This window comes from Zonotrichia albicollis, chromosome 5 (assembly GCF_047830755.1).
Source record: "Zonotrichia albicollis isolate bZonAlb1 chromosome 5, bZonAlb1.hap1, whole genome shotgun sequence".
Taxonomy (NCBI): Eukaryota; Metazoa; Chordata; class Aves; order Passeriformes; family Passerellidae; genus Zonotrichia; species Zonotrichia albicollis.
Genome location: NC_133823.1, coordinates 63057007 through 63068341, shown reverse-complemented (window position 1 = coordinate 63068341; position 11335 = coordinate 63057007). Strand labels below are relative to the sequence as shown.

General features: G+C 42.2%; 1 protein-coding gene across 1 annotated transcript; it reads left to right on the top strand.

Annotated features, from left to right (window-relative positions):
* The first annotated feature begins 450 nt into the window (after nucleotides 1-450).
* ZNF330 (zinc finger protein 330) lies at nucleotides 451-10928 on the top strand. Its single transcript, XM_074541866.1, has 10 exons — nucleotides 451-605; nucleotides 3268-3394; nucleotides 3655-3674; nucleotides 3801-3871; nucleotides 4333-4412; nucleotides 5714-5840; nucleotides 6575-6679; nucleotides 8646-8692; nucleotides 9765-9882; nucleotides 10217-10928. Exons 1-10 carry the CDS (start codon nucleotides 466-468, stop codon nucleotides 10492-10494), a joined length of 1113 nt encoding a protein of 370 aa, XP_074397967.1. The 5' UTR covers nucleotides 451-465; the 3' UTR covers nucleotides 10495-10928.
* The last annotated feature ends 407 nt before the right edge of the window (nucleotides 10929-11335 follow it).

Here is an 11335-nt window from a genome sequence, read left to right as displayed (position 1 = left end):
GTCCACCTTTTAATTGCAGAGACTCTAAATCTCATAACAGTGATGTCCAGCTTCCCTTGGACGAGTTGATGTTGATGTTCATCTTCCTTTCTCAAGCTGTTTTTCTCTGCTTTATTAAGGCATGAGACAAGCGTATTTCCTTTCTATAATTCCAAAGCTATAGTTTCAAGGATGCAAGCAATATTCTAAAATTATACTTCAAAAGGTTATTATTGCAGAACTCTTTAAGGATTAACTACAAGCAAAGAGCAACATCCTTAACGCTTTAATTCCAATGCTCCTAAATCAACCAGGGTTAATTCCAAATAAAAGATAGGTTCAAAGGCCTTCTTCCATGCTTTACTTTCCTCAGTTATTATTAGAATTGGCAACTGTCCCATTGTTGGTCTCCACACATATCACAATCACAAATACACACTGTGAAAAATGCATGTATTATATGATTGGCTTTTAGCAAATATTAAAATGAACGTTATATGTGTTGTGTTAGAAAGAGGAGAGGGGCAGGCCGCTGCTCAGAACGTTCCCGCCGGGCGGCGCGGGCCGGGCGGGCAGCGCACCGTGGCGCACCGCCGCTTCCGGCTTCCGCGCGGCCGCCGAGCCAGGTTGGAGCGGGGCGGGGGCGGGAATGGGAGCGGGAACGGGAATGGGAATAGAGGGGGCAGGCCCGGGCCCGGGGCGCTGAAGGGCGATGGTGCCTCAGAGGGGCCGGGCTAGAGGCGGTGAGGGTCTCGGTTCCGGGCCCTTACGGCTTCCGTGCCCGAGCAAGCGAAGCGGTGTCCGGCTCCCCCATAACCCAGTGCCGGGGAGCGCGGAGCGCGGCGGTCCGGGCCGGCAGCGGGATGCGGCAGGGTCGGGCACCCGAGCACCGAGGCTGAGGAAAAGCGCTAAAGGCTGATGTGGCAGGGTCGGGGCACCCGAGTACCGAGGATGAGGGAAAGCGCTAAGGGCTGAGCACCGGCCGGGTCGGGGCACCCGAGCACCTAAGATGAGGGAAAGCGCTAAAGCTGAGCACCGGCAGTGCCCACGGCAAGGGCAGCCCCCTTAGCTTCGCCCCCAGCCTCGGAGCGGGTCCGGCCCGGCTCCCGGCGGTGCCAGGGCCGGTCCTGAGGAGGCAGCCGGGCAGGGGACACCTGAGGAAAGCCCCGCACACCTGGGCACCGACAGCACAGCAGCCACCGGGGCTGCGGGCCCACAGCTTTTACCCACCTTGCTTTTAAAAGGTGGAGTAAGTCATGGTACCTGGAAAATAATTTTTGCGTTATTAGGACGTTCAGTTCATGATCCTTTTAAGTATGAACTGCTGTTAATACAGTTTCCCTCAGTGAGCAGCGCGTCCCAGCTGTTCCCCGTGTCTGTGACAGCAGGGTGGGCACTGTTCCACCAGATAATGAGGCAAGGCACAGACGATCCAGGAACCTGCAGTTCAGGTGCAGTCAGGGTGTCTTTGCAACCTCACCAAGGACAAGAACCCGTGACTTCAGTAGAACTTGGATGCTGGACATTGTTAATGCACCTCACAGCACAACCACCATTCTTTGGAGGTGTGGTGGGAAATCCATAGTCTTTGCCCCTGGTTGCCTTAGCAAATAATGCAGCAGGAGAGTAACAGGAGGTGAAAATTTACAGAGGGGAACACAGTGCTGGCAACCCAACTCTCACATACTGCATTTTACCCTTTGAACTATTCACCCCATTCCTGCATAGCCTCCCGATATCTGAGCTCTGCTCCTGTGCCACAGCATCAGCCATTGAGCAGGAGAGCGATGCTCACTCCCACGGCTGCTGCTGTGACCCAGGCACAGCATTTCACTCTGAGGAGGAAGCTTCAAATGGTGAAGCAGCCTTTGTGTAGAATGCTTCCCATGCAGGAGCTCCAGTGCTCTGTAGGGCGGCACAGTTGTACCCTCTGGGGCTGAGGGGGGAACCAGGCATGGACCTACAACCTCTTATTTTAGGTCCTTCAGATGCACTTTTCTCTCCCTCAGGGGTGTGGGTTGCAGACAGAATGCACTGGGTCTTTCCTGCCTGAGCATTTGGTAACAGTGTGCCAAAAGTGAAGGTAGAACACTCTGCAGAGGCATTTGAATACTAATTAGTGATTTCAAAAGGTGATACTCTGCTTTGAAAGGAATTGAAGGCAGACAGGGTTTATGTTGTAAAAATTTTTGGAATCATAGCATTGCTAAGCTCTAGTCCAAAAATTACAAATACGGTAAATTTCTTAAAAAATTTGATCCCAGGACAAAGACAACAAACGACCTAAATGAAAGCTCAGAGGGAAAGAGTGATAAGAATATTGATCTACAGGATGTTGTTATTATTGCATGGTGTTTGAAAGCATTGATTCACTCAACAGCTTTGCTAAAGGGACCTGACATTGCAGTTCTGCTGTCACTTAGTTCAGTGCAACTTTCTGAAAACTGCCATCTGAAATTTCCCATAGCCTGTGTCCTCAGGAGGCGCTAGGGCAGTGCTTTTCATGAAAACAGTTTGTCATTTTGGTGCTTTCCATTATGAGGGAATGTGAAGAAGTCAAGGTATAAATACTAACTATTAGATTCCGTCATTAAATCAGCATTTGAGTGGTTTGGAAATTAGTGTGGAGCCTGATAATGGACTCCCAGTGTCAGAAATGTCACACTCTAGAAAAATGACAGTTGCCAGCAGGCAGCACAGCAATATAATTTTGACTACAAAATATGACACTAATACAATTTAAACATAGTGCAAAATGCAACAGCGCAGGAAAACTGATTTATGTGTGCTATCAAAAGCAAATTTTAGAATCTGGTCAGGACAATATATTTCTGTGTTCAGGAAAGTTAGGATTCTTTGGTTTATAAGACCTTTTGAATGAAGATACTAATTTTTCTTCCAGCTGCTAGAATTGACTGCCTGTTGATGCTGCAGCTGTCCTTACAGTTGCTTATTAAACGGGCAAGGCAAACCAATAAACCTGCAGATAGTAATGGTTTTATTTTTTTAAGGCAAAACCCTTCAAAGAGAGTTAAACACGGAAGTTCAGGCTAGCAAAGTTTTCTAGATCACAAGATTCTTTGTGGTTCATCACATGGCTCTTCCTTGTGGATTGTCCCCTTATTCTGCATTTCAGAAGAAACTTTCAGGCAAGGAGGAGAATGGAGATGAAGCACAGTTAATGCAGGAACTGTCTAATCCAGGTTTAGTGCTGGATGTGTCATGTGTGTCCATGTATGTACTTACATGTTTTATGTAAGTACAGAAAATGTGTTTTTCCCCCCACAGAGTAAACATGCCTAAAAAGAAGACGGGTGCTCGTAAGAAAGCCGAGAACCGTCGGGAGCGTGAGAAGCAGATCAGAGCTTCACGAGCCAACATAGACCTGGCCAAACACCCTTGCAATGCTTCAATGGTAAAGTGACCTCAAGTATTCTTTATTAAAGTACCTAATTTTTGATTGTGTAAACCCAGTGATAACACCTTGAATGCATTTAATGCCACTAGAATGCCATTCTTCCTGCTATCCTTCCTATTTAAGGTTACCTTTGCACCAGACAGAATATTGATTAAAAGGTTTGGATCCTAATTGTAACTCCCTGTGGAGGTCTGTAAATTTTATATATTTTTCCTAGTATGAAAATAATTAACCAGTGTTTTATTTTTTCTTTTAAGGAATGTGATAAGTGCCAAAGGTAAGAATTTTTACCCTTCTAAAACCAATAGTTTAGTATTTGTTTCAGACATTTTACAGTTATTTTTAATGCTTTCTTTTAAAGTGTAATACTTTATTTTTGTTTTTTTCACCTCCATGTGCCTAGACGACAGAAGAATAGAGCTTTTTGTTACTTCTGTAATTCTGTTCAGAAATTGCCCATTTGTGCACAATGTGGTGAGTAGAAGTGATGAATGAAAACAAGCTGTCCTCAGTCCTGTTTCTGTGTTGAACTCTCAGTATCTATGTTACAGTAGCTTTATCCTTAAGTACCTCTGTGATGTGGAGCAGGTTCTTGTGAATCTGCTGTGAATATCCACCTTGGGAATTATCTTCTTTGATCAGTATATATGCCTCTAATCCCCAGAGGTTTGCAAGCCTGGATCATGGCTTGTCTTCTTTGGAAACAATTGTCTCACTTTCTTTTAGGTTTGAGAAATCTGACTGTTTCCATGTGGAGCATTGTTTCATAACAGCAGCAAAACTACAAAAGCTCTGACTGCTAGCAAGGCACCAATAAATACTGCCTTTTTTAGGGATTATATAATTTCTGATCAATATCAATTAAAGCATCAATATATTATTATTTTATTTCTACATAGTTTTCTTATGGTTGCTTGCCTTTTTATTTTAAACAGGAAAAACCAAATGCATGATGAAGTCTTCTGACTGTGTTATAAAACATGCTGGTGTGTACAGTACTGGACTAGCTATGGTGGTATGTATACAAAATTACAGCCCTCTTTGCACTATGAGAATATTCTGTGCAAATCTTCTGGAAAAACGATAAAACAGATTTGTGGGATGATAGCATGTACCATGGCAAATTTGTTTTTTTCCTTGCTTTTCTGTAACAAACTGATTTTTCCCTTATACTGAAACCCCCAAATTTTGAAGTTTTAGATTCAGCTCCTGCAGACTCCAGCACATGTCCTGGATGCTAATGGATCTGTGTTGGTGGCAGGCCCTAAGCACATGCACGAGGAGCACTGGACCCTTACATGCACCACAGACAATTCCCAGCCTTCATTAAAATGTAGGATTATTCTGCAGAAACCTGCAGACTTTTGTTGCTGTTGTCTTAGTACTGCAGAGATTGTCAGTAACACAGAGAGGAATCTGTTCCACTAGACGGCAATTTTAATGAACAAACCCCTTCTTTTGGGCTCTTAATCAGAGATAATCATAGCTTCAGGCCTTTGAAGGTTTGTTCTTAGAAGGACAAGTTAGTTTCTGGAAAGCAAGGTGTGAGTGTCACAGCCTCTGGAATAATGATCTAACCCTCTGTCCTGTTGCTGCCCGCAGCTGGCCATCAGCTGTTCTCAGTAACACAGCCAGCCTTTACATGCTGGTGTGATCCCATGCACTCACTGATGCAGGAGTGAACACATCAACACTTAAATTTGGATTCACCATTGTTTTCCTAGCTTTGTGTGCATGTAATGCACATAGTAATTAGTTACCTATGGGCTGAGAGGCTTCTTAAATGCTACAGTTAAGGATAGCTGAAGCAGAGATCTTACAATTTAATAAAAATAAAAGTTAAATAGTCAGACTTACTTCTAATAACTTATTTGTTCTTTGCTCTCTGCAGAGCTCTAATATAGTAGAGTTTAAAATCTAAGTGAATGATTTCAGCTTTAAGAGTCTAAAGGCATTTTTCAAGTCTTTGAAATTTCATTTTTGCCAGAACATTGTTATCATTTATGGATCCCAGGTTTCAACTGGAGGACACAATTTTCCATGTGCCAAGTGTGTGATAAGAAATGTAAAAACCAGGACTGAGATAGGGAACCAAATTATTTTGCATCATATGTAATCCTGCAGAAATGAATAACAAACAAACACGAACTGTGGAGCAGCTTGGTCGCAGCACTCGGAAAACAGGTTTGGTTCAATATCTCACTCAGCCAAAGTGAGCCCATGGAGAGAAGGGATACCAGGATACATTGAGGATTATGGGATAAGGCTCTGTTGGTGTTGCAGAAGTGCTGAGATGGTATCTCGCTGTGATTGCAGGGTGCAATCTGTGATTTCTGTGAAGCCTGGGTGTGTCACGGGAGGAAGTGTCTCAGCACCCACGCGTGCATGTGCCCTCTGGCAGATGCAGAATGCGTTGAGTGTGAAAGAAGCGTCTGGGACCATGGTAGGTTGCTCACATTTAAAAATAAGAACATATACATTACACTGCTTTCCTTGCATTGCTTAAGTGAGTGCACCTGTATTCTTTAAATAACCTTTTTAGTCTTCCTTAAATTAGTCCTTGCAGTATGTTTGTTCAAAGCAAGGATTCTCCCCATTTTAAAAATAGTCATTTTACAGTGGGGGAAGTAAATTACCTGCTCAAGAACATGCGGTGCTCAATTCAGGGATGGTTACCTAAGCTAAATTATGATGGTTTTATCAGCTTAATTATTCACATAATTAAGCACTGCATCAAATTGCCAACACAGGTTTCTGCGATTCTTACTCCATTCTTCTGCACTAGCACGGGTATTTGGATTTCCAGTTGCTTAGGAAACCATACTGATCTCCTTTTCTGAATCTTTTAAAGTATTTATTTCAAGTGTGTATCAGCTGAGCAGAGAAGACTGGATGAGAGTGTGATCTGATTTAAAAAAATAGTTTATGCTACAGTCAAATTAAAATGAGGAAAAGTACTAGAAGTAATGCTTGCTTTATAGTTATACTGTCTTATATTGTAGAATAGGAGGTATTTTTCATTGTAAAAATGGATAGCAGTGTCTAATTAAGACCTTGAAGCATTTGTCACAGAAGGGAGAACTGGTCTTCAGTCAAAACTACCTCCTAAATTGTTTGCAGAGCAGGACTTGATGCCTCTGTCCATTGTTGATTATTTTGCCTTGATAAATCTTTCAGGAGGCAGAATATTCGCCTGCTCTTTTTGCCATGATTTCCTCTGTGAAGATGATCAGTTTGAGCATCAAGCCAGCTGCCAAGTTCTGGAAGCAGAGACATTTAAATGTAAGTTAGTTATTCATAATCCCTTTCACCACGGCAAAGGGATTATGTTTCCTCTGTGCTCCAGAATACTCTCCATCACCTTTCCCAAGTAGATTTTGCCACCCCTGGAGGGAAGGGCCTGTTTTCTATGTACTGGCTTTTGGTATCCAGTTATCCAGACTGGAACTTTTTTCTCTTTCATGGCCCTTCCTCCATGCCAGAGCATACCTGGCAGTTGTTTTCCTGCCAGCCTCTTACAGGACAGAACTGCTGTTTGTAAGAGGACATGACGGCCATGCCTGACACTGCTCATCCATTACTCATCTCTGGCTGAAACAAGGTGTCTTCAAAGGAAGTTAAAAAAAAGAACAACAATAAAACAAAACAAGCCAAGACTTTGCATATTTGAAATAACTAAATTTTTCTAGCAGCATTTCTTGCCTACCCACCATTAAATAGGATTGGATTTATTGCAAAACAAGCATTTGTTTGCCTTCCCAAAACTTGTATGCGTGTATCTTGACTGTTGCAACATTTTCAATTCTTAGTGTAGAAATTGCAGGTATCTTTATCATAACGCTGTTTTCCTTTGAACTGACTAATCTCTTGTCCTAATTGATTTCTCCTGGTCCAGAATATTTGTGATTTCCGTATTTTAATCAGTGTCTTTAGACATCTCTTACCTTCTTTTCATCTTCCATAGTTTTGTTCCTAGCCAGCTATTTTTTAAGCCTTGCTTAGCTTCTCTTGATGTATTCTGCCAGAATTCCCTAGATGTATTCTGCCAGAATACATTTTCTTCCTGCACAGCAATATTGAGGCAGCAACAGCTGTTCCATAAGAATGTTTCTTCAGTGATTGTTGGAAGCTCTCAATTCACACATGTGGTATCACACCCTAAATAGAGGGAGAATTTTTTTGAGGGTTTTCACTGTGTTTTGTGGCACAGAGCAGACTTCATAGAGACAAGATTTTTGTCAGTGAGGTAACAAGATTATAAGACTTGTATTTTTACAGAAGACATGAACTTCAAATGTGGTCATGCAATTGTAGTATAAATCCATTTGAGCTGTGGAAATGGTGCTGTTACTTTCCATCACTATCTGAGAGAGGTTTTTGAAGTTCAGGTACTCAAAAAACAATGCATATATATTCAGCATCAGCATTTCCAGTTCCATCTTTAAACATGCCATAGCTCTAAATCCCATGTCTGTCCTGCTCATGTGGAGAACTCATAATATTTATTACTTCAGATTGAAAAACTGCTGTTGTAGGGGTTAAACAAGGAGGTAAGGAATGTGTACTTGCACAGAAACTGGAATGTATGTGTTACTGTTTCTTGAGGAGTAACTATTCACCAGGCTTCGTGTTCCTGCCAATTCCTGAGTGTTTGCCTTTACTGTACTCCCTCTAGTGGAATAATAAAAACAATTTGGAGTTCAAGACAAGTTAAATTTTGGCTACTGATTCTGCTCCTTACAGCTTGTGTACCAGCTCCAGTTCTTTAACTCAGGTAGATTCTCTTATGAAGTTTGTGCAGTGAAGTACATTTCCAGAGGATATGACAGAAAATACAGAATGTAACAACTTTTCTAGGTTTGGAAGTTGGCAAGCTTAAAGTGTTCTTACATCTCTAGCTCTCCTTCATATGAATGCTGTGAGAAAAGGAAAAGCAAGATGAGACCTCTAACTAAAATGGTTCTGAAACCTCAGGTTTTAAAAGTTTAGAAGCTCAAGAAATAGTTAAATGCTTCTCCCTTCTTGAAATTTCACTTTTTGTGTCAAAGTGAGGTTAAGAGTTAAGAAAATCTAGTAAAATGGTGCTGTGAGGTAAAATGACTGATTCACATTGCTAGAGTAGAGATGTGTCAGGGAATTAAAAATAAATGCCTCAATTATGGTACTGCATACTTTTACAAGGTTTTAAAGACATGACAGGTCTGCAGTTTCCTAGCACTGAATTTGTCATTCTGCTTTTCTCCAACAGGTGTCTCCTGTAACAGGCTGGGGCAGCATTCCTGCCTGCGTTGCAAGGTAAAGACACTCGTGAGGAGCTGTTTTTAGGCTTATTCTCCTTGGCCTCCAAGGCTGGTATCAGGCCTTGCCACACCTTCCTCTTCATGATTAAAAGGAAATTCATACTTTACTTTTGTAGTTCCTGTAGTCTGGGGTCAAACCTGTGGGGGACAGAAGGTCTTATACCTGTGCTTGCCTGTTAGCCACAAGGCAGAGTGAGGTCTTCTTCGCCCAGCTCTCTTTGAGTTGGGCCTGCAACGTGTTGGGGCTTTAAAAAACAACCAAGACAACAAAATAAAGCCTTGGTGGTGAACAGAATCCAAGGCTTTGGAAAACGCTTTGATCCAGTGTGGATCTGCAGCCATTAGGAAAGTTGTTCTTTTAAACAGTCAGGTGATTATCTGACTAGAAACCGCTGCATCCAAAGGAGTAATCCCCACAGCTAATCCAGTTGATGAACAGGCTGATTTGTTGGCATTGGGCTTACATTTTGACACACTCAGAAGTAATTGTGTATAAAAAGTTTCGCCTTCTGCACCATCAGCATTGTCCAGATTCTCCAGGTGCTGGTTCATTGCCTGCTCTTGCTCTTCTTACCTTCCATATGTTTTCCCTGCACTCTCCCATGGCATTGGTGGCCTCTTCCAAACAGTTCCTTTTTCCAGGTATTTTCACTGCACCCTGGTGCTCAGTCTGTGAACTTCCCATCTCTAATTCTTTCCTCCAGGCTCCTGCATAGTTTTGTTCTGGCATACATCTCATTGTGTTTATTTAAGCTTGTCAGCACAAACCCAAGCTTGCCAGGCTCCTTGTGGGCAGCCCTGCAATCCAGCCCTGGATTATGTTACTATCTCTGCATGGTTATTGGCACTTGTGTTCAGCCTCTTCCCCAGAAACCCTTGAACCACACTGAACACAGAGTCCTTCCTCTGTGCACAGACCCCATGTCCACTGCAGGGAGACCTCATTAAATTGTAATGCCAGCCAGAAAGCCCTGCTGATGTTGGACACATTTTGGCTTGCTTGTTGTTGAAGAATGTGCTTCTGTGATTAAAACATTTGGCCTTTGTACTCTCCCTTCACCACACAGGCTTGTTTTTGTGACGATCACGTGCGAAGTAAGGTTTTCAAGCAGGAAAAGGGGAAAAAGCCTCCCTGCCCTAAGTGTGGCCATGAAACTCAGCAGACAAAGGATCTGAGCATGTCAAGTAAGCCAGTTTCTCTAGCTAACAAGCCATACAAGTGCCATCAGTGATTAATTTCTACCTAGGAGCACTGAGTAGTGTCTGGCTATGTTCAATTGTTTTGCACAGTTTTGCTTTATTTGTTTTGAGCAAAACTTTGTGTTTCTGAGTTCTGGAATTGAGCAGTCTCATTCTCAACAATTAATTCATTCCAAGAAAATGAAAGCTTTTGTCTGGTTTGAGATTTTAGTTGTGGATAAATGAAAAATAATTGCCATTTAAACTACTCTTCAGGTAGTGAAAAAAAGAAATGAAATGTTGGATTAGTGGGAGCATGATGATTTTTCTTTGCCTGCAGCACGTTCATTGAAATTTGGCCGACAGACTGGAGGAGAAGATGCAGATGGAGCTTCTGGTTATGATGCCTACTGGAAAAACCTTTCCTCCAGCAAGGCTGGGGAGGCAGGTGACCGTGAGGATGAATACGATGAGTATGAAGCAGAGGATGATGATGAAGATGACAATGATGAGCGAGGGAAGGATTCAGATTCTGAGGCCACGGATGTGTTCAGCAATTTGAATTTAGGAAGGACCTATGCTAGTGGCTATGCACATTATGAGGAATCAGAAGATTAAGTGTGCTGGCTTTGGAGGAGCCAAGCAATGCTTCACTGGGTTGTGTACATGCTAGTAAGATAGCTCTATCAGGTACTTGGGTATCAGAGTTAGAGAGCAAAGAATGTGGGACTTCCGCAGTAACTCCAAAGGACATTTTTCCTGTAGATGAACTAATGTTAGGTTGGGGATTGGGGGAGAAAATCAAGATATTTTTATCCCCCTAAACAACAGAATGGTTTTGTCCTTGAGTTACTGAGTATAATGGTTCAATACCGTTTCCTCGTATCAACAAAGGAATGTGGGAAAGCTGTAGCTGTTGCTTCCATTTGCCCATCAGAAACTAAGTTATTTTTTACAGTAATTTTGTTAACTGATTTCATACATTATGCAGTGGTGGGTTGGTGACTGCATTTTTTTTGGTCTGCACAATAAAAGTCAACTGCATTACCTAATGAACTGTCATAATTATTGATCTCCCTTGAATAGCTGGAAAGCAGGTTGTGTACAAAGTGTAAATTGACACTGAAATTACTGCCTTGTTTATGTCAGTATGGCAGATCAAGGTAGTTTTTTGTGTATTTGCACATCACCTTTTCAGTATTTTTATTATTAGATATTAATTGGTGGGGCTCTGTGTAGTCACTATAAGAGCACCCCAGATAATGAAAACTTTTATGGAAGTAAAATGTTGGTATCCTCTCTGCCACAAAAATCTGTAAGGCAGTTTGCCATTAGATGAAAAGAAGACTGGTTTCTTCTGTATCTAGCTTTCAACTCTTTTCCTTGCATATGATAAAAAACCAATTAGATAGGAAACAACGCTGTATGTGAATTGAGAAGGTAAGAAACCATGGGGTGT

Excerpts from the sequence above, each read along its gene's own strand:
- ZNF330 (XM_074541866.1), top strand. The coding sequence starts at position 466 with ATGAACGTTATATGTGTTGTGTTAGAAAGAGGAGAGGGGCAGGCCGCT. Across the intron at positions 3,675-3,800 it reads GAATGTGATAAGTGCCAAAG|ACGACAGAAGAATAGAGCTT; the intron begins GTAAGAATTTTT and ends CCATGTGCCTAG. Across the intron at positions 9,883-10,216 it reads AAAGGATCTGAGCATGTCAA|CACGTTCATTGAAATTTGGC; the intron begins GTAAGCCAGTTT and ends CTTTGCCTGCAG.